Source organism: Diorhabda carinulata, chromosome 5 (genome assembly GCF_026250575.1).
Source record: "Diorhabda carinulata isolate Delta chromosome 5, icDioCari1.1, whole genome shotgun sequence".
NCBI classification, from domain to species: Eukaryota; Metazoa; Arthropoda; class Insecta; order Coleoptera; family Chrysomelidae; genus Diorhabda; species Diorhabda carinulata.
This window is the reverse complement of record NC_079464.1, coordinates 2,721,979-2,747,246: the sequence shown is the minus strand read 5'-3', so window position 1 is coordinate 2,747,246 and position 25,268 is coordinate 2,721,979. Positions and strand designations below refer to the sequence as shown.

The following is a 25,268-nucleotide window of genomic DNA, read 5'->3' as shown; positions in this document are numbered from 1 at the left end:
GTGTTTTTCTCTCCACATTTTATATATTTTGTAATCTATTTTTTTGTATAGTATAACTCCAAATTCCCGAAAACTATTTTATCCATTACAATTATCGAACTTTGAAATGTAGTTAGTTAATTGAACATGAATAGAAATCCACTCTGAGCTATTCACTTTTTATACTTTCCTTTAAACTTTTTATTTTCCACTGGTGCACTCAAACCGATCTGGGATTTCTCAAAACTTCGTTACCGTGGATATAATTTATAAGTTTGTTGCGAATTGAAATGGGATTTTGTAATTAGTTGCTATCGAAGTTCCAGTTACAGTTACAGTTTTTTCTAATCACTTCCATAAAAAACCACGCGCGTGAAACCGAATAGATAAAATATCAATTTATTCACAGGTTAATTATAGATAATAACAAGATTTATAAGTTTGATAGTACGAGGGAACTCGAAATTATAATCAAATGAAAAACTACATTAAGCAAAAACTCTTCTCCAAACAAATCCATTTTAATGAAGAAAGTAATTTAAGACTGAGATTTAGTAAATACTTTTTCACTCCATTGGGAGAGATTAAGCTGTTTAATGATTCGAATATACGAAAGAGAAAGTTATAATTAAAGCCAAGCTCAATTTTACTGTGTAGCTAAAATAAAATCGTCAAAAAATACCGTTTGCACAGACATGGATTCATACAAAATATTAACCAAAACGTTTGAAATAAAGACAACACAAGTTTTTTCCTCAATTTCTCTTAAATTACTGATTTGATATCATAGTAAATAAAGTTAATAATGTAATTGATAAAGTTGTGATCATTTCTCTGATAAAACATTTAGTGACAACAACATGTTTGTCAGTAGTTTCTTTGTTATCGTAATTGGTGTACGTTTAGGTCAGGTTTGAAGTGTGTATTATCTAGATCCTCAATGTGGTCCAGAATTATACCAATGGCACATCTGGTAGCAAAAAATTTGAGTGATAAATCGCACCAATCGCTTCAATGATGATGATGATAAAGTTGTGGTCAATTATTTGATAAAACTTTATCTGTTGAAGAATTCCAACGATTCCTAATACATACCGAAGTACTCTGATTGTGGAAAAGTGAATTATTTCATTTACTTTTTGACTTTTGATTTAGAAAAAGTAGAAAAAGGGAAGATTCTGATTTTAAGGGAAACCTGATCAATTTTGAAGCGGTATTTAATAGATTTGTTCAAAAACTTCAATAACCTCGCTTTACAACCACAATTGAATGAAAACAAAGAATTTCATTTAAATTTTTCTTGGTAAATTGAAATTTATGAAGGAAAATAAATGTCAGCTCGAATTTTCACAGTTTTCAGACCTTTATCGGTGGAAATACCAACATGAAATAATGGTAGTAGCACTAATTTAGCTGCAGGTAAAAATACCTGTGTGGGATCGCGTTTTCCTGGTCATATCTTGTCGAAAAAACTTTCAGTGACTTTACAAACTAATTAACAAGATTGAATATCACAAAACTCAAGTCAAATATTGATAATTCGCTGTGAATCCATCTAGTACATTTGTGGTTGGTTTTTGAACTGTGAGTCACTGTAGATTTCAAAAAAGTGAAGTTGGATGCAGTTACTTCTTCGATTTGACAGTTTTGATTCTTTACACAATCAATTATGATTCAATTGAAAGATCAAACAATCAATTCTAACGCTTCTAAGTTTTTTTGACGTTGTGGATGGACGATCTTTCAATTGGATTCAAGACCGATCAAAATGGTTTAAGTTAAAGTTGCTAATTAAATCATAGTAGAAAATTAGTTATTAATAAGAAATATAAATAATGTTAGTTATATGACAGAACCTTTGAAAACTTTGGAGACTAAACACGGAAAGTTTACCATTAGCGAAACTTTGAAGGGGAGTAAAACTATTTAATAAGGATGTATATGTTTCTAGAAAGGTTATGGTGAGAAAGTTTAATTAAAATGTCTTTCCACAACATTTGTATGTGGTTATAAATGTTTATTTTAATAAAAATATGTTTTCTCACCACTTAGAAACTGTTTTAACAAATTTTTTAAGATAGAAAATAATTGGAGAATGTAGAGATTGAAATAATAAATTATTAAAAAAGCTTCGTAGATTCCGGACCTGAACGAAAATCAGTGCAGGAAAGTTTTGAGTTGTAATTCTGTCGAATTAACTCTAAGGGTACAATTTACTTAATAAATCGGGGAAAATCGTTTTTATGCTGGTCGTAATATAACAATAACAAATCATTAAGCAAATTGGGAGCTGTTGTATAAAAAATTTCGAGAAACTTCGTTCTCGTGCAATTATTTTTCTTCCAAGAGAACGTTTCCTCTTGTTATATTCAAACTTAACTCATGGTGGTTGAATAAAACTTCAAGAAAAAGAAAGAAGCTTTTCGTTAAACTCTTTTTCTATTATTTTCATATATTTTAGACCTAAATAATCGGTATTTTCAATTTTTTTGTTGGAATTATGGTAAAAACTATGAATTATTTTTTAAATAAATTTTTTAATTGCTGTTTAGGATATGACTTATCAGTTCAGATTCACATTTATATAATATATCATATTATATTACAATATATTATATGAATATATATATATATATATATATATATATATATATATATATATATATATATATATATATATATGTATATATATATATATATGATTTTTCAAGATTTTTGTGAAAAACTTAACTTACCAAAAAAAAATTACGAAATTTGACAAGTCCAAAATTGTATTGACACTATACACGCGAATTTTCTCGTCACTATTGGTCTGTAAAATCGACCACCGTCGTCGATAAAGCCCAAGTGAAAACTGTGGAAAAGTCTCGCGCCTAAACACGTGCTTTTAGATAAGAACATGCGCTCTCAACATCCTATTGAAATCGGAATGTTTTTAACTTCAGATTTCTTATATATGAAAAAATGACATCTTAAAGTCTGAAAACAGAAAATTAGAGTCTCGAAATTTTGGAACTGAGGCTCCAAACTCGTTCAATTTTTAACGATAAACAAATGTGTACACAAAACTTTATTCACGTCAAAATAATTAGGGCATTGAGTTGGAAATATAGAGAAGTACTTTTGAAGGTTGATTGTATGTAAAAAACATCATAAATCGATTTTTCTTAGAAAACGTTCGAATAATGTTTATCAAGTTAAACCTTGGGCCTTCTTATTCATTCTCTCAAACTAACAAAAGTTATTTTAGTTAAAACTCTCAAACTAATCATATGATAGCTGTCAAATTGACACATATGCCTTTCGATTGTAACAACTAATTGAAAATCGTATGGATTTAACATTAACAAAACTTTTAACACTACTTAATACGCGATGAATAACGTCTTCATTTATTATCTGATATATGTTTGATATTTTTCCAAGATATATCAATCCGGCAACATCGATAAATAGATCAATAGAGAAATAGGTTAGAAAATATCAAAAAGTAATAAATTCTTTCCGTTCCACTACCAAAACATAACTTTTATTGCGGTTCTCACTATTACGATTCTTTTTATGTGTTCGGTGTTTAGTGCCATTAATTAGGATAAATCGTTAAACGTTTATAGGATTTTCGAAGCTCCAAAAAAATATTTATCGGTTATTAAGACGTTAATGACAAAATAAGTAGGTTTATGACTAGATACAATGTTTATTTAGAGATATGTCATTGTTATGTATCTAAAAATCTTGACAATATGGTTATGTATGTCAAACGCCGATGTCTTTTATAACTTAAGAGAAGATAATAGATCTTTTGGTTACGAAGCTGAACCTCTTTATAACATCCATACGTGGATTAAAGAGCTGCATCTTCAAACATGCGTTTTGGTTGCTATCGGTTTAAAATATTTCGCAGTGAGTCCCAATTGAATATCGCTTTGTATAAATTCATTACTAAATAATTTATTTTAGTTATTTGTCGAAAATACCAATGAATCTAATTATACTTTGAAATCTACGAAAATTTTTTTGGGAATATGTCATCAAACAATTTTGGAACAATGGGATTTTTGTTCGAAAGATTTAGCTATAAAAAGGAAAAGGAAATGCAGTTTTAAGTTAAAAGATGGCGTTTACGAAGGTCGAGTTCACAGAAGATTCTGCGATTTTAACATCATGGTTCAAAATAAGGATTGCAGTTGCACGTCTTTCATTTTAGAAAAAGAATCATTCAAAGTAATAGGTAAAATTATTAATTTTTGTTTTCCAAAATAAAGTTTTATTTTTGATCTGCGAAAATAAGAAGAATATCAAACAACGTCGGATGATCCATCAATAATTTGTATTCAAAACTGACCGTTCTACGTTTGATTAGAGATGGTGCTAAATCACCAAATTGTTTTAATTACTGTTGGTTTAATTCATATTATAACAAATTATATATCAGTAATCTATATATTTGTTGTTTTTAGGTTTCCCAACATGCTATTTCTCTCCTTTACCCCATAGTTTGTGTAAATATAATGTATGCGGTTTATCCAAATGCAGAACGTTCACAATTGAAAATCTGCAGTCTGTTGAATGCGATCCCGACTGTATAGAAGGAGGCCAGGTAAATATTCCATTTTAGACTTTAAGATTTTTTGGTAAATCTCAAACAAGATAATTTGAACTCATATTTTTGCTGCGAGAACCATTCTAAATAGTTAGAACTACTATAAACAATCCAAAGAAGTCATTTACAATGAAGGAAGAATTTTAAAGTGTATATTTCATGAAAAAATTAACTGTTGGTGGAAGAAAAATGAATGAAGTTTAAGTCTTTTTCAATTTACTAAAAATTTTTTAGCTCAGAAACAACGTTTTTTTTGTACTAATGGTCTAATAAATATTGTTGCTTTTTACAGTTTTGCGAAGGGCCATCATTCAGATCCTCCTCTCCCCCAAAGATCCACTCTCAGTGGTCGAAATGGAGTCATCTGAAAACGGACGTTGCAGACAACAGTGAATCACGACCCAACGAATCTTTGGATACACCGTATAGGAGCAAAAAACATCGCTTGGTTGCTACATGCATAAATAAGTATAAGTTAGTTTTATTCCATATCGAAATTTATAGTGTGTATTTGCTAACGTGCTTTTTTACTAAATCGTGGACCGTAATAGGATATTTTTGATATCGATCTTTCAAATTACATACTCTTTTTGAAGATAAATGATTTCTTTGAAGGAAACTTTCATATCCAAAAAATTATATAAGTTAAAAATTTGATAGGAAAACTTTTACGGATGAAATTGAATAGCTGTCTCTTGTCAATTGTCATTAACGTATTTTTATATAATACATTTTCCCATTAGAGTAAAAACTAATTTCTATGTTGCCTTATCCATTTGAAACACAGTATGATGTATTAGAAAGAAAGTTAAGACCCCTAATGGTGTTCTGGAACACAAATTTGTATCTTAAGTCGTTTTGTAAAGCTGTCTCTTGTCAATTTTCATTATCAACGTATTTTCATATGATACATTTTCCTATTGCAGTAAAAAATAATTTCTATGTTATTTTATTCATTTGAAACACAGTATGATGTATTAGAAACAAAGTTAAGACCTCTAATGGTGTTCTGGAACACAAATTTGCATCTAAAATCGTTTTGTAACTATAGCAAAGTAGTAAACAATATTTTTTCCACGACGAAAAATTATGTAGTTTTAACGTCGCTAAAATAAACCAAAAATATACAAACTAACAAACAATACAATAATAATGTATTGATTTATGAAATATCTATATAAAAATTATATATATTATATAATTTTTATATATTCATATAAAAATTGAAACTGAAATAAATACGATCCGTAAATTTCTATCTAACTAAAGCCGATTCTGTACATTTCCCTTTCTGTTAGCAGGAATAAACCAGATTTAGACTGTTTGGGACCTGGAACTGGATGGTAAGTAGTTATACTTTTTTAGGGAAGTAGTATATTAGTTTCCGAAGCGATTGTGATATATGTTTTTAATGGCAGCAATGATTTATCCAAGGAAACGCGATGGGATAGATGGAACGTTAATTTAACTAAAAATTATCGTTTCCAAAACCTCCCGGGTATAAGTAAGTGATCGTATACAGGCAATATTTGACTCTAAATGTTGATATGGGGAGCAACCCCTTAAAAACGTTTTATAGAGTATAAATAAGCTGGTTAGTTAGTAAATAAACAAAATAAAATGATATATCTGAAAGATATCAGTAATAATAACTGCTTAACCACTAGTGGGTTTTTATTGAGGTTGATTAGTTCCCATACACCTTCTTTTCGATAATCATCCTCCACAACTTCTTGTTTTTTATCATTTGCGTGAGTTTCTAGCTCCCGTTCTGCTTAAAACATCTACAATTCTTGTCGTGTATTTTCTACCATCGATATATTCAGTATCTGGTACAAGTTTGAAGACACCACTTCGATTAATATTTATTTGGCAACCACCAAATTTTGCTTCCAGAATCATTAGATATGTTTTTTTTATTTTTTTTCTATTTCGTTTGAGCCTGTATGCGATAACTTGTATACTTCAACGAATTTGTCAAATTTTGTACACCCACTATCATCATCTGTACTTTGAAAAACTCAAATAATTTAAATAGGAAGTTGGTTTATGAAATATTTTTGCTAATAATGGCATTTTTAACATTAGCTGTGCGCCACATTTTGTTAATTGTACATGCAGAACTTATGGAGAAAACCAGAGTCTCAAAGTTGAAAAGATTTATTATGAAACTATAGATCGAAGTAAGTAATTATATTATTTGAGAAGCAACATAAAAAATATAGAAATATAAACAAAAACACTATGAATTTCCTATAAAATAATGCCAAATAATAATATTGAACACATAAAATTTAGTATAAGAACCTAAATACATTTTCAAAAGTTGAAATTACACCCCTAGTTGACAGAAAAATTAATTAATCTACCTAATTAACTATCCTTGATATTCATCCTATAAAAACGATTTTTTGTATGAAAATAATATATTTTCAGGATCTAGTTCAAATATATATGAGAAAAGGCGTTCGGATAGATTTCTGAGAGGTAAATAAAAAACCATCAACATATTTTTTTATCAATATAGTTGATTCCTAATGTAGATACTGAAGATGATAGTGACGATGATGACGATAACGAAGATTTAAACGAAGATATAGTACTCGAAGAGGATACCACTGAAAATGTAGTAACAACAGAAATTTTGGAAAAAGAAGAATTAGACGAAGAGATTGAGAACGATTTAAAAGAAGAATTAAAAGCTATAAGTAAAAATAATACTGAAACTTATACTGATAAAAGTTTTAAATCAATAACTATGATAAATACTTTTGTACTATTATCATTTATTATAAATGTCATCATAAATATCTATAAGGTATGTTTTTATTTTTGATAAAACTAGTGTCAATACTATCAAAAAATTGATCAACAAACGAACGACAAGGACTGCAAACGGCAGGTTTTGTTTTGTTTTTTCTATTAACTTGAAGGTCCTTTCTTGCGGCTATAAGTGCGTACAGGTTTTACCTTCATTCCTTTTCAAAGAAAAACCACTTTCCTGTTTTGGTTTCCAATTATGTAGTAATGGAAATTAATAATTCTTGAAAACAATAAACCAAACGAAAATAAAAGTATTCCGATTATATATATATATATATATATATATATATATATATATATATATATATATATATATATATATACTTAGAATCGTATCTATTATTTGTTTCCAATGCATGTGGAAACTCTCTTTGAGTGCTTTGCTGTTGTTGGCGCAAATAAAAGTACTAAAATCTATATAACAGTCGTTCGCAGAGAGAGAGCTGTAATATTATGGCCCAATTGAAAGTTCTGTACATTTGAATCACATACATTCAACTAGGACATATTGCTAGAAAACATGTGTGTTCTCCAAGTGTTAATACGGGCGGTTCGTTAAAAATATTGAAGAAAAACATCAATTGGAATTATCTAGTCAACCCACCACTACTGGTAAAAATGAAACCAACAAATGTTGAAGTTGCTCAGTCTATTGCAACAAGGTCAGAGTCACTAAAAAGTTAACAGAACGTTGAACATCCGAAAGATATGATTTATCGTGAGTACATCCCTGAGATGTCAAGCCTTCAGTGGTATTCAACAAGAGCTCAAAAAGAAGTGTCTGTGAGTGCCTGGACAATTAGAAAAATATTCAAGGTAGCTAACCAAATTAACCCAAGAGGAAAAGTCTACAGAAAACCTGGAAAAACCATAAAAAATGTGGCTTTTGGAGGAGGTTTCTTGGTGATTGGTTTCGATTGAAATTTCCCTACAGGTTCCCTCAAAATGATCACGATGGATTGGCCAAGACTTAAAGAATGAGATACTTCAACGATTTCTTCTACGGCAATTTTTTCGCTTACTAGTGTATTTCTAACAAACCCAAACATTGACCCATCAAAAGGAATTTCGTACGAAGATTTTGAATATGGTTTATGGAGTAATCACCCGTTCTATTTATAACTTAACGCCCTGCTGATAGTCGTTACCGAAGTTGACATTTCTGATTTCTATTTAACGTATTTTATACAGTGTGTTGAAACCAAATGCTGAAACCGAAATTCGTTATAATATATCAAGATTTTTTATTGGTATTGAAGACTGTGATTGTTGATAAATTGTCTTGCTAAATACACCAAGAGTTAATTCCAGCAACTGCTGTAGAATTAACTGACCAAATGGACAACTAAAGATAAAATAATTTCGATCGAAGACTTTTATTTGAAAGCTCCAAAATAATTCCAGTAGATTCCGAGTTTGTTTTTAGAGGTAGTTTTCACTTTCTTATATGTATATCACGATATTTAAAAACTACCAAAAGATAATCATTTTTTAAATAATGGGGAGTAAAAACTATATTTGATTTAGTAGTATTTAGTACGAAAATTTTGTATAAAAATTTACTGTTCGATTTATTCTCTAGTTTTAATAATATACTTAAATGCTACTTAATCTTTTGCTAATTTCGAGGCTAATTGGAAATGTCTGCGAATTTGAAAATCTTGAAATTTCACTTATCTTCAATTAAATCTAACAGGGTAGGAAAAATCGGAGAAGCCTTTTTGGAGAAATTAATTAAACTTGAACGAATATCTAGCATGAGATATTTTTCACGTTATGTCTGTTAATTAAGTTTTTAGAAATCTATCTAACTATATAATTTAACATTTAATAAACATTTTCGGGATGTAATTTTTTCATCGTACCTTGATGAATACAAATATCTGCTATATTAAAGTATCTGACTCTTGTTTGTTTGCAGGTTAGGATTGTCTGTCTAAACCACGACGTCCTTTGAAAGTCATTTCCTGAACTTATGCTAATATTGACGTATGGGTTTTGGACCCGTAGTCAACGTTTTGGTCGAAACTTCTCTATTAATATCGGACGAATGAAAATCTCAGATCTCTGAACGCGAATTATCTTGCTTGAGAACAAATTTAAACAAAAAACTTCGCTTCATATATTGTTGAGTTTGGTAGGGATTTAGGCCTGTTTGTATATATATACGAAACGAATGAATATTAAAAAGAAACAATAGAATCGATTACCAATTGACAGAAAATTTGATTAAAAATATTTAATTTTTTAAACAATCTCTAAAAAAATAATGCTTGGTTTTAAATAACGAAAAAAAGACAGATTTAACAAAAAATTTGATATTTTGTTATTAAATTAAATGGATTAAAAGCCTGGCTATGTACGTTGTACCAGCTTTGATTGGAAAATAAGAAAAAAGTACCGCGATGCTGAAACTCTGATATCGGGTAGTAAAATAAGGTTTCGGAAATAAATGTCTTAATTGAAATATGTTTCAATATCTACGTACATCACTAGACCAAAAATATTAACGTTAACAAAATATTACGGTATCGTAAACTAGAAACTAACACAGTTTAAGGGCTCACACAGTATATTATAGAGATTTTAGCCCTTTCTATAGGTAATATAGGCAATAATCTGATACCAACTAACCTTTAACACTGCAAGAAGTAATAATGATTGAGTGGGATAGTTTGGAATCAAATAACTTGATCGTGATTTTTCGAAATGTTAAATAAATAGGACGTTTCGAAAATTTTTGTTTTATTTACGGGGTAACAACCACACCTAAAAGATATTAAGCTCTAATTCCCTGTACGCTATCTACACTTCACGCTTAATTACATAGTTCGAACTTACCACCTCATGTGTGAACTTCCGTAGAGTATAAATAGACATTCGAATTCGGGATACATAAAATGATAAATCTAGGTCATACTTTAATCATAATAAAACGTATCTTATGTCGCTTTATATTGTTAATACGAAAGCGCAATAATATCGAGTAATTCTGTGTTAAATCTATATTGTATATTACATCAAAATTAGAAGACAAAAAAATAAGATTTTCAAATTTATTTGTTTCGCCATCTATTTTTTAAAGGTGGAACATATATTTAATAAAACCGATAAAAAAGAAATCAAGTTAATATGGAAATTTTAATATTCCTATTAGAATACAGATGATAGTACAAGTATGAAAATTGATGTTACAATTAATACGACATTATAATTCCAATAATTGAATATAATTTAATCTAATCAATGAATTTAGAAATACATTGTTCGTATTATTATTTTGTTAAACATTTTTTATAAAATTAACTAAAAATTTTTATACAACATTGCCTTAGTTATTCTTCTCTTTTATAGATGGCTTTACTGGTATGAAAAATAAATATTGGAATTAATTTGATATTATAATTTCAATGATTCAATATAATATATTCCAATCAATAAATTTGAAAATATTTTGTTTGTATCATTATTTTGGTAAACATTTTATAGAAAATTAACTTAAAACATAGCTATAGTTATTCTTCCCTTTTATAGATGGCACGTAGATAGCCGATGAAAAAGAAATCTGTAGTAGTTTTCTGTAATAATATATACTCGTAATTAGTAACGATTCGTTTATTAAATTATAGATGGCAGTTCTAGCGAAGGAATCAAATATCAATAATAATTTATAAGAAGTTGAAATTTTTATAACAATTCATGATTATATCTTCATTTCTTAAATGAAAAACTAATCGTTCGAGGTATGTTTCATGATTTTTCTGATTATTAAACATTTTTATAGAATAAAATAATAAAAACTCAATGTAAATAATATGTTATAGTCAATATTCTGGTTTATAGATAGCGGTTTACTGGGATGGGATATAAATTTAAATCCCTACAAAATATAATTTAATAGTTGTTCTAAACAAACAAAATCTTATTACTACACTCACATTTTTTCCAAAGATATTTAAAAATGCTAGATACACGTTTGTTTCGAATTCACAAACAATTATTTTCTCTTTAAATTCCTCAGTAGCTGGAATTAATCTAATAGATCCTTCTGTATAACACCGACTTTAATGTGGGAAATGTGTAAATTTGAGGTGTATTGGAGAACTTAATTTTTTTTCATCAATTAATATCTGCAACTTTATTTATATTTTCAAAATATTCTCGAAATTACCAAAAACACAAAAACCAACAACAACTGATCAAAATTCTGTTCGCTTTCGAATTCCAATTATACAAAAAATTCTGTTTTTGTTTCAAAACCTGTTTTATTAGTCGTTTACAACTAAAAGTTTTAAGATATTTTGTTATTTAACATTATTTTATTTCTGAAATTACTTTTACCAATTATGATATACAGGGTTTTTCTCAACTATTTGTATTTTACAATATAATCTAAGAAAAATACCAATCATTTATATGTTTCCTAGTAGTTTTGCAAAAAAATTCCGTTCTTACAAACACATTTTTTTGTAAAAACTTTGGAAAGTAGATTATATATATATATATATATATATATATATATATATATATATATATATTATATATATATATATATATATATATATATATATAATATATATATATATATATATATATATATATATATATATATATATATATATATATATATATATATATATATATATATATATATATATATATATATATATAGGGTGAGTAATTGATATTCAAAAAAATTCATTTTCGTAGCTATTTAAACATCAATTACGGTTACAATCTTAACATATCTACAGGAAGTCCCAAAAATAGTTAAAGAAACATAATATACGTTTCCTAACATCTATAACACCTAGTTATTAATGCATATTTTCTTGCATACTATAGATGTTATACAGAGTGTACCAATCTTAACGACAACGGTCGGTATTTGAGTAATTTTGAGAGATATCAAAAAATGTTATTAAAATTTATGAATATATCTATATATAGGGCGAGTCTTCGGTATTTGAGATTTAAAAAAATTATTTTCGTAGCTATTAAAACATCAATCACGGTTACAATCTAAACTTATCTACAGGACGTCCCCAAAATAATCAATCAAACCAAATAGACGATCTTTAACTAATTATTGAACCATTCTAAAATGATTCTGATATCTCATGATATCAAATGAATTTTACCAATTCATGTATAAAACCTTTCTTATACCTAGTTATTTATTTTTGTCTTTTAACATAATATAGATAAAGAGTTACACAGAGCATACGTAATAGTTAATGTCATTAAAAATCATATTTTGAAATTATCTCGAACTATACAGAGTTGCAACTCCTTTACAAACCAAACATATTATTTTGTTAGATGGTAGCTCCTGTATAGTATACCGGATTGATCACATTTTTTGAAGAATTGGTAATAATTACGGTTCACGATAAATTTTAGGACTTTTCTTATACATTTAACATATAGGGAATACTAAAAAAAATTACCACGAAGATAAATTACAGTGTGATACATTAGAAAAAAAAATATAAATAAATAAAAATATAAATAAAATAACAAATAATTACAATTTAATCGACTACGATGATATTGCATCTTGTTCGAGATAACTTTTATTCTATATTAAAATGATATTCCAACTAACATAAATGTCATTCGGTTTGGTGTATTCATTTTTAATAGTTTTTTTATATTTTCAACAAAACAAACATCCAAGTATCGACGTATAAGAATTAAACATCATATTATAAAAAAAATTAATTATCTATTTTTGTTAATTAGAAATAAAAAAAAATTATTTTTATTTTTCTTGTTTTATTTCAATAAAGTAGCAGGAGTTGTACTAAAAGTCTACTTCTGGCAGCACTGTTTTAAACTTAAAAATTTTATTTACTAAAAATTATAATGTAAACTTAATAATTTTATTTACTAAAAATTATAGTGCAAACAGAAAAAATACGAAATAAAACTGCTAACAAAACATTTAAATTGTAAATCAGAAAGCAGTACATATTAATAAAATGAATTTTTTATGACAACTCTACAATTAAAATATACGTTAAATAATTATTCTTTTGTTAATATTGTTAATTCTAATACATAAAACTACTACAAACATAAAATTTTATACTCTACGACATTTATAGGTATTTAAAATAATTTACGTTCTTTTAATTTGAAAAGGTGATAAGCTGCAGGTAACTATTTGTAAACTATTTACCTTGACCTATTGACCGTTAGATGTCACGCAAGTCTTTATTTCGTAATTCTCTAACAACTAAACAATTAAACGATATGAAATAATACGTTTATTTAAAATTATATAATCAAACCTTGATATTATTTATTTAAATTTCAAAATCAATGTTAGTATAAAAGATTAAATGAATATTGTGTCAGTGTCAAATAAATTTGCTTCCATATATCATTCTAGATATTCGAACAGCTGTTTTAGAGCCGCCATATTTGATTTACGGTAGTAATAACTTTTCTTTCGCAAGTTATTTAATTTAATTCAAATATTATCAGCTCATTTATTCTTACTGATACGATGCATCAAATGGAATTACAAACTGAGACGTTCATTGTATTCTAAGCTTAAATTCAATTGTCAATAGAAAGTGACAGCGGACTCACTGTCGGAGGTGTTTCCTCCCCGCTAAAATAATACCTGATCCTTTTGATTGCCTTGTTGGTAGTTAAAATGGATAAGAAAATTGATATTCACCTGTACATGTATCCTCTAGTTGAACGCTCACTTGTGATGATTTCACTTGTCGCTGAAAAAGGGCTATTTCATTATAAAAAAAAGCCCCAAAAAGGGCAGTAGAGTGATAAAAAATCCCTATTGTGAACTATAAGCACTATTACGCTATAAACCGCTGAAAACTTTCTCAGGTAGAGAGAGTTTGAATCGCTGTGGACGACCCTGCGCTTATCGGTGTATTTTATAATAAAACAGTGACCGACTATACAGTAGTCCTTTAATCCGGTCGGGCAAACTTCTCGTAGCTCTCTTAGGAAGCCACTTGATACTGAATAAACACACACACGTGCGTGTGAGAAAACCCGTCCCTCTAAGCATCCACCCCCGGATAAATCCACGAATGGGTGCGAGGAAGGACATTCCACCACCCCTGTCATTTTGATAGATCCTCATCCTCTTTCGGGTCGCAGTTTCGCGCGTAGACTCCTTCCTCTCCCCTGAGTTCTAAGGGAGATACTGGGATGTCTATCTTTTTGTTAAGAGATTAGCCTGTTGGCTATACACTCCTGGCTTCTTGTTCTGGACGTCATAATGTGTGTGTGTTTCGCTGCCTCGGGTAAACCTCTCCCAACCTTCTTCGGCAAGAGAAGATCTAATCCGATCTATAGCTGTCCCCGATGTCCCCGATGTATTGTGGGTTGACTTTTTTTTGGGTTGTTTTTGTTTCTTTTGGGTTTTTGTGTTTTTTTGATACTAACCTAACTTTACCTACTTTACCTATCCATCCAATTGTTTTCTGAGCCTCTTGTGTTTCTTGTAGTCTTCTTTGGTGTAGCTTATGAGATTCCTCAATTCTTGCGTTGCCAGCTCCTCGAATAGCTTTACTGCTCTATGGTCCAATACTTTTTCAGGTCCCGTTTCGCCGTATATTTCCTCGCTACTTGTTGTCCAGTGAACATTTAGTGCTTGTCTTAGCGTTATGTTTGTTGTGCCTGTAGTTTCTTCCTGTTTGTTTTGCCCGCGTGCCCGCAAGCAACCGAGGCGTACGTTATAATCGGTATTATTATACTCCTGATAAATCTAAGTTTTCTTTCCGTCTTTAACTTGCTTTTTCTACCGATTAATCCGCATAGTCTTGCTCTCGCTTGTCTCACAGTCGACAGTGAGACTTCGGTCTAGCGTTACGCCTAGGTATCTCAACTGGTCTCAATGGATGTAAATCGACGATATCTGACCATTTTAGTTGCAAATTCACCAAATATATGAGAATTGATGTGTTTGGACTTAAAATAGCGGAAATAGATTTCGAAAATGTTCGAGCAAAACGAAGTGAACATCGACCTCAAATGGTCTCAATGGATGTAAATCGTCGATATCTGACCAAGTTAGTTGCAAATTCACCAAATATATAAGAATTGATGTGTTTGGACTGCAAATGGCGGAAATAGATTCCGAAAATTTTTAATCAAAACAAAGTGGCAATCGATCTGAATTGGTCTCAATGGATGTTAATCGACGATATCTGACCTAGTTAGATGCAAATTCACCAAATATATAAGAATTGATGTGTTTGGACTGAAAATGGCGGAAATGGATTACGAGAAATTTCAATCAAAACAATGTGACAATCGACCACAACTGGTCTCAATGGTTGTAAATCGACGATATCTGTTGAAGTTAGTTGCAAATTTACCAAATATATAAGAATTAAATGTTTGGACTAAAAATGGCGGAAATAGATTCCGAAAATTTTTAATCAAAACAAAGTGGCAATCGACCTGAACTGGTCTCAATGGTTGTAAATCGACGATATCTGACCAAGTTAGTCGCAAATTCACCAAAAATATAAGAATTGATGTGTTTGGACTAAAAATGGCGGAAATAGATTTCGAAAATTTTTAATCAAAACAAAGTGGCAATCGATCTGAATTGGTCTCAATGGATGTTAATCGACGATATCTGACCTAGTTAAATGAAAATTCACCTAATATATAAGAATTGATAAGTTTGGACTGAAAATGGCGGAAATGAATTTCGAGAATGTTCAATCAAAACAAAGTGACAATTTAGCACAACTGGTCTCAATGGATGTAATTCGACGATATCTGACCATTTTAGTTGCAAATTCACCAAATATATGAGAATTGATGTGTTTGGACTTAAAATAGCGGAAATAGATTTCGAAAATGTTCGAGCAAAACGAAGTGAACATCGACCTCAAATGGTCTCAATGGATGTAAATCGTCGATATCTGACCAAGTTAGTTGCAAATTCACCAAATATATAAGAATTGATGTGTTTGGACTGCAAATGGCGGAAATAGATTCCGAAAATTTTTAATCAAAACAAAGTGGCAATCGATCTGAATTGGTCTCAATGGATGTTAATCGACGATATCTGACCTAGTTAGATGCAAATTCACCAAATATATAAGAATTGATGTGTTTGGACTGAAAATGGCGGAAATGGATTACGAGAAATTTCAATCAAAACAATGTGACAATCGACCACAACTGGTCTCAATGGTTGTAAATCGACGATATCTGTTGAAGTTAGTTGCAAATTTACCAAATATATAAGAATTAAATGTTTGGACTAAAAATGGCGGAAATAGATTCCGAAAATTTTTAATCAAAACAAAGTGGCAATCGACCTGAACTGGTCTCAATGGTTGTAAATCGACGATATCTGACCAAGTTAGTCGCAAATTCACCAAAAATATAAGAATTGATGTGTTTGGACTAAAAATGGCGGAAATAGATTTCGAAAATTTTTAATCAAAACAAAGTGGCAATCGATCTGAATTGGTCTCAATGGATGTTAATCGACGATATCTGACCTAGTTAAATGCAAATTCACCTAATATATAAGAATTGATAAGTTTGGACTGAAAATGGCGGAAATGAATTTCGAGAATGTTCAATCAAAACAAAGTGACAATTTAGCACAACTGGTCTCAATGGATGTAATTCGACGATATCTGACCTAGTTAAATGCAAATTCACCAAATATATAAGAATTGATGTGTTTGAACTGAAAATGGCGGGGATAGATTCCGCAAATTTTAAATGAAAACAAAAAGGCAATCGATCTGAACTGGTCTCAATGAATGTTAATCGACGATATCTGACCAAGTTAGTTGCAAATTCTCCAAAAATATAAGAATTTATGTTTGGACTGCAAATGGCGAAAATAGATTTCGAAAATGTTCGAGCAAAACAAAGTGAACATCGACCTCAAATGGTCTCAATGGATGTAAATCGACGATATCTGACCAAGTTAGTTGCAAATTTACCAAATATATAAGAATTGATGTGTTTGGACTGAAAATGGCGGAAATAGATTTCGAAAATTTTATATCAAAATAAAGTGGCAATCGATCTGAACTAGTCTCAAGGAATGTTAATCGACGATATCTGACCAAGTTAGTTGCAAATTCACCAAATATATGAGAATTGATATGTTTGGACTAAAAATGGCGGAAATAGATTTCGAAAATTTTATATCAAAATAAAGTGGCAATTGACCTGAACTGGTCTCAATGAATGTTAATCGACGATATCTGCCCTAGTTAGATGCAAATTCACCAAATATATAAGAATTGATGTGTTTAAACTGAAAATGGCGGAGATAGATTCCGTAAATTTTAAATGAAAACAAAGTGGCGGAAATAGATTTCGAAAATTTTTAATCAAAACAAAGTGGCAATTGACCTGAACTGGTCTCAATGGATGTAATTCGACGATATCTGACCTAGTTAAATGCAAATTCACCAAATATATAAGAATTGATGTGTTTGAACTGAAAATGGCGAGGATAGATTCCGCAAATTTTAAATGAAAACAAAAAGGCAATCGATCTGAACTGGTCTCAATGAATGTTAATCGACGATATCTGACCAAGTTAGTTGCAAATTCTCCAAATATATAAGATTGATGTGTTTGGACTAATAATGACGGAAATGGATTTCGAGAATTTTCAATCAAAATAATGTGACAATCGACCACAACTGGTCTCAATGGTTGTAAATCGACGATATCTGACCAAGTTAGTTGCAAATTCATCAAATATATAAGAATTGATGTGTTTGGACTAAAAATGGAGGAAATGGATTTTGAGAATTTTCAATCAAAACAATGTGACAATCGACTACAACTGGTCTCAATGGTTGTAAATCGACGATATCTGACCAAGTTAGTTGAAAATTCATCAAAAATATAAGTATTGATATGTTTGGACTGAAAATGGCGGAGATAGATTCCGCAAATTTTAAATGAAAACAAAGTGGCAATCGATCTGAACTGGTCTCAATGAATGTTAATCGACGATATCTGACCTAGTTAAATGCAAATTCACCAAATATATGAGAATTGATGTGTTTGGACTAAAAATGGCGGAAATGGATTTCGAAAATTTTTAATCAAAACAAAGTGGCAATCGACCTGAATTGTTCTCAATGGATGTTAATCGACGATATCTGACCAAGTTAGCTGCAAATCCACCAAATATATAAGAATTGATGTGTTTGGACTAATAATGGCGGAAATGGATTTCGAGAATTTTCAATCAAAACAATGTGACAATCGACCACAACTGGTCTCAATGGTTGTAAATCGACGATATCTGACCAAGTTAGTTACAAATTCACCAAAAATATAAGAATTGATGTGTTTGGACTAAAAATGGCGAAAAGAGATTTCGAAAATTTTTAATCAAAACAAAGTGGCAATCGATCTGAATTGGTCTCAATGGATGTTAATCGACGATATCTGACCTAGTTAAATGCAAATTCACCAAATATATAAGAATTGATGTGTTTGGACTTAAAATGGCGGAAATAGATTTCGAAAATTTTAAATGAAATCAAAGTGGCAATCGATCTGAATTCTTCTCAATGGATGTTAATCGACGATATCTGACCTAGTTAAATGCAAATTCACCAAATATATAAGAATTGATGTATTTGGAATAAAAATGACGGTAATAGATTTCGAAAATTTTTTATCAACACAAAGTGGCAATCGATCTGAATTGTTCTCAATGGATGTTAATCGACGATATCTGACCAAGTTAGTTACAAATTCACCTAAAATATAAGAATTGATGTGTTTGGACTAAAAATGGCGGAAATGGATTCCGAGAATTTTCAATCAAAACAAAGTGACAATCGACCACAACTAGTCTCAATGGTTGTAAATCGACAATATCTGACCAAGTTAGTTGCAAATTCATCAAATATATAAGAATTGATGTGTTTGGACTAAAAATGACGGAAATGGATTTTGAGAAATTTCAATCAAAACAATGTGACAATCGACCACAACTGGTCTCAATGGTTGAAAATCGACGATATCTGTTGAAGTTAGTTGCAAATTTACCAAATATATAAGAATTAAATGTTTGGACTAAAAATGGCGGAAATAGATTCCGAAAATTTTTAATCAAAACAAAGTGCCAATCGTTCTGAACTGGTATCAATGAATGTTAATCGAGGATATCTGACCAAGTTAGTTGCAAATTCACCAAAAATATAAGAATTGTTGTGTTTAGACTAAAAATGGCGGAAATGGATTTCGAAAATTTTCATTAAAAAAATGTGACAATCGACCACAACTGGTCTCAATGAATGTTACCAAGTTAGTTGCAAATTCACCAAATATATAAGATTGATGTGTTTGGACTAAAAATGGCGGAAATGGATTTCGTGAATTTTCAATCAAAACAATGTGACAATCGACCACAACTGGTCTCAATGGTTGTAAATCGACGATATCTGACCAAGTTAGTTGCAAATTCATCAAATATATAAGAATTGATGTGTTTGGACTAAAAATGGCGGAAATGGATTTTGAGAATTCTCAATCAAAACAATGTGACAATTGACCAAGTTAGTTACAAAGTCACCAAAAAAATTAGAATTGATCTGTTTGGACTGAAAATGGCGGAAATGGATTTCGAAAATTTTTAATCAAAACAAATTGGCAATCGATCTGAACTAGTCTCAAGGAATGTTAATCGACGATATCTGACCAAGTTAGTTGCAAATTCACCAAATATATGAGAATTGATGTGTTTGGACTAAAAATGGCGGAAATAGATTTCGAAAATTTTTAATCAAAACAAAGTGGCAATAGACCTGAACTGGTCTCAATGAATGTTATCGACGATATCTGACCTAGTTAGATGCAAATTCACCAAATATATAAGAATTGATGTGTTTGAACTGAAAATGGCGGAGATAGATTACGTAAATTTCAAATGAAAACAAAGTGGCGGAAATAGATTTCGAAAATTTTTAATCAATACAAAGTGGCAATTGACCTGAACTGGTCTTAATGGATGTAATTCGACGATATCTGACCTAGTTAAATGCAAATTCACCAAATATATAAGAATTGATGTGTTTGAACTGAAAATGGCGAGGATAGATTCCGCAAATTTTAAATGAAAACAAAGTGGCAATCGATCTAAATTGTTCTCAATGGATGTTAATCGACGATATCTGACCAAGATAGTTACAAATTCACCTAAAATATAAGAATTGATGTGTTTGGACTTAAAATGGCGGAAATAGATTTCGGAAATTTTAAATGAAAACAAAGTGGCAATCGATCTGAATTGTTCTCAATGGATGTTAATCGACGATATCTGACCAAGATAGTTACAAATTCACCTAAAATATAAGAATTGATGTGTTTGGACTAAAAATGGCGGAAATAGATTTCGAAAATTTTTAATCAAAACAAAGTGGCAATCGATCTGAATTGGTCTCAATGGATGTTAATCGACGATATCTGACCTAGTTAGATGCAAATTCACCAAATATATAAGGATTGATGTGTTTGAACTGAAAATGGCGGAGATAGATTCCGCAAATTTTAAATGAAACCAAAGTGGCAATCGATCTGATTTGTTCTCAATGGATGTTAATCGACGATATCTGACCAAGATAGTTACAAATTCACCTAAAATATAAGAATTGATGTGTTTGGACTAAAAATGGCGGAAATAGATTTCGAAAATTTTTAATCAAAACAAAGTGGCATTCGATCTGAATTGGTCTCAATGGATGTTAATCGACGATATCTGACCTAGTTAGATGCAAATTCACCAAATATATAAGAATTGATGTGTTTGGACTGAAAATGGCGGAAATGGATTACGAGAAATTTCAATCAAAACAATGTGACAATCGACCACAACTGGTCTCAATGGTTGTAAATCGACGATATCTGTTGAAGTTAGTTGCAAATTTACCAAATATATAAGAATTAAATGTTTGGACTAAAAATGGCGGAAATAGATTCCGAAAATTTTTAATCAAAACAAAGTGGCAATCGACCTGAACTGGTCTCAATGGATGTTAATCGACGATATCTGACCAAGTTAGTTGCAAATTCTCCAAAAATATAAGAATTGATGTTTGGACTGCAAATGGCGAAAATAGATTTCGAAAATGTTCGAGCAAAACAAAGTGAACATCGACCTCAAATGGTCTCAATGGATGTATATCGACGATATCTGACCAAGTTAGTTGCAAATTCACCAAATATATAAGAATTGATGTGTTTGGACTGAAAATGGCGGAAATGGATTTCGAAAATTTTTAATCAAAACAAAGTGGCAATCGATCTGAACTAGTCTCAAGGAATGTTAATCGACGATATCTGACCAAGTTAGTTGCAAATTCACCAAATATATGAGAATTGATGTGTTTGGACTAAAAATGGCGGAAATAGGTTTCGAAAATTTTTAATCAAAACAAAGTGGCAATTGACCTGAACTGGTCTCAATGAATGTTAATCGACGATATCTGACCAAGTTAGTTGCAAATTCACCAAAAATATAAGAATTGTTGTGTTTAGACTAATAATGGCGGAAATGGATTGCGAAAATTTTCATTAGAAAAATGTGACAATCGACCACAACTGGTCTCAATGAATGTTAATCGACGATATCTGACCAAGTTAGTTGCAAATTCACTAAATATATGAGATTGATGTATTTGGACTAAAAATGGCGGAAATGGATTTCGAGAATTTTCAATCAAAACAATGTGACAATCGACCACAACTGGTCTCAATGGTTGTAAATCGACGATATCTGACCAAGTTAGTTGCAAATTCACCTAAAATATAAGAATTGATGTGTTTGGACTAAAAATGACGGAAATAGATTTCGAAAATTTTTAATCAAAACAAAGTGGCAATCGATCTGAATTGGTCCCAATGGATGTTAATCGACGATATCTGACCTAGTTAAATGCAAATTCACCAAATATATAAGAATTGATGTGTTTGGACTTAAAATGGCGGAAATAGATTTCGAAAATTTTGAATGAAAACAAAGTGGCAATCGATCTGAATTGTTCTCAATGGATGTTAATCGACGATATCTGACCAAGATAGTTACAAATTCACCTGAAATATAAGAATTGATGTGTTTGGACTAAAAATGGCGGAAATAGATTTCGAAAATTTTTAATCAAAACAAAGTGGCAATCGATCTGAATTGGTCTCAATGGATGTTAATCGACGATATCTGACCTAGTTAGATGCAAATTCACCAAATATATAAGGATTGATGTGTTTGAACTGAAAATGGCGGAGATAGATTCCGCAAATTTTAAATGAAAACAAAGTGGCAATCGATCTGAATTGTTCTCAATGGATGTTAATCGACGATATTTGACCAAGTTAGCTGCAAATCCACCAAATATATAAGGATTGATGTGTTTGAACTGAAAATGGCGGAGATAGATTCCGCAAATTTTAAATGAAAACAAAGTGGCAATCGATCTGAATTGTTCTCAATGGATGTTAATCGACGATATCTGACCAAGATAGTAACAAAGTCACCTAAAATATAAGAATTGATGTGTTTGGACTAAAAATGGCGGAAATAGATTTCGAAAATTTTTAATCAAAACAAAGTGGCAATCGATCTGAATTGGTCCCAATGGATGTTAATCGACGATATCTGACCTAGTTAAATGCAAATTCACCAAATATATAAGAATTGATGTGTTTGGACTTAAAATGGCGGAAATAGATTTCGAAAATTTTAAATGAAAACAAAGTGGCAATCGATCTGAATTGTTCTCAATGGATGTTAATCGACGATATCTGACCAAGATAGTTACAAATTCACCTGAAATATAAGAATTGATGTGTTTGGACTAAAAATGGCGGAAATAGATTTCGAAAATTTTTAATCAAAACAAAGTGGCAATCGATCTGAATTGGTCTCAATGGATGTTAATCGACGATATCTGACCTAGTTAGATGCAAATTCACCAAATATATAAGGATTGATGTGTTTGAACTGAAAATGGCGGAGATAGATTCCGCAAATTTTAAATGAAAACAAAGTGGCAATCGATCTGAATTGTTCTCAATGGATGTTAATCGACGATATCTGACCAAGATAGTAACAAAGTCACCTAAAATATAAGAATTGATGTGTTTGGACTAAAAATGGCGGAAATAGATTTCGAAAATTTTTAATCAAAACAAAGTGGCAATCGATCTGAATTGGTCTCAATGGATGTTGATCGACGATATCTGACCTAGTTAGATGCAAATTCACCAAATATATAAGAATTGATGTGTTTGGACTGAAAATGGCGGAAATGGATTACGAGAAATTTCAATCAAAACAATGTGACAATCGACCACAACTGGTCTCAATGGTTGTAAATCGACGATATCTGACCAAGTTAGTTGAAAATTCATCAAAAATATAAGTATTGATATGTTTGGACTGAAAATGGCGGAGATAGATTCCGCAAATTTTAAATGAAAACAAAGTGGCAATCGATCTGAACTGGTCTCAATGGATGTTAATCGACGATATCTGACCTAGTTAAATGCAAATTCACCAAATATATAAGAATTGATGTATTTGGAATAAAAATGACGGAAATAGATTTCGAAAATTTTTTATCAACACAAAGTGGCAATCGATCTGAATTGTTCTCAATGGATGTTAATCGACGATATCTGACCAAGTTAGTTACAAATTCACCAAAAATATAAGAATTGATGTGTTTGGACTAAAAATGGCGAAAATAGATTTCGAAAATTTTTAATCAAAACAAAGTGGCAATCGATCTGAATTGGTCTCAATGGATGTTAATCGACGATATCCGACCTAGTTAGTTGCAAATTCACCAAATATATGAGAATTTATGTGTTTGGACTGAAAATTGCGGAAATGGATTCCGAGAATTTTTAATCAAAACAAAGTGGCAATTGACCTGAACTGGTCTAAGTGGTTGTTAATCGACGATATCTGACCTAGTTAGATGCAAATTCACCAAATATATAAGGATTGATGTGTTTGAACTGAAAATGGCGGAGATAGATTCCGCAAATTTTAAATGAAAACAAAGTGGCAATCGATCTGAATTGGTCTCAATGGATGTTAATCGACGATATCTGACCAAGTTAGATGCAAATTCACCAAATATATAAGAATTGATGTGTTTGGACTGAAAATGGCGGAAATGGATTACGAGAAATTTCAATCAAAACAATGTGACAATCGACCACAACTGGTCTCAATGGTTGTAAATCGACGATATCTGTTGAAGTTAGTTGCAAATTTACCAAATATATAAGAATTAAATGTTTGGACTAAAAATGGCGGAAATAGATTCCGAAAATTTTTAATCAAAACAGAGTGGCAATCGACCTGAACTGGTCTCAACGGATGTTTATCGACGATATTTGACCTAGTTAGATGCAAATTCACCAAATATATAAGAATTGATGTGTTTGGACTAAAAATGGCGGAAATAGATTTCGAAAATGTTCGAGCAAAATAAAGTAAACATCGACCTCAAATGGTCTCAATGGATGTAAATCGACGATATCTGACCAAGTCAGTTGCAAATTCACCAAATATATAAGAATTAATGTGTTTGGACTAAAAATGGCGGAAATGGATTTTGAGAATTTTCAATCAAAACAATGTGACAATCGACCACAACTGGTCTCAATTGTTGTAAATCGACGATATCTGACCAAGCTAGTTGCAAATTCACCAAAAATATAAGAATTGATGTGTTTGGACTGAAAATGGCGGAGATAGATTCCGCAAATTTTAAATGAAAACAAAGTGGCAATCGATCTGAACTGGTATCAATGAATGTTAATCGACGATATCTTTCCTGGTTAAATGTAAATTCAC

General features: G+C 30.6%; 1 protein-coding gene across 1 annotated transcript; it reads left to right on the top strand.

Moving 5' to 3' along the window:
• Window positions 1–3,655: 3,655 nt before the first annotated feature.
• LOC130894499 (uncharacterized) lies at window positions 3,656–11,079 on the top strand. Its single transcript, XM_057801381.1, has 9 exons — window positions 3,656–3,882; window positions 3,940–4,210; window positions 4,440–4,579; window positions 4,875–5,056; window positions 5,884–5,925; window positions 6,671–6,765; window positions 7,019–7,069; window positions 7,126–7,400; window positions 11,035–11,079. Exons 1-9 carry the CDS (start codon window positions 3,700–3,702, stop codon window positions 11,077–11,079), a joined length of 1,284 nt encoding a protein of 427 aa, XP_057657364.1. The 5' UTR covers window positions 3,656–3,699.
• Window positions 11,080–25,268: the final 14,189 nt, after the last annotated feature.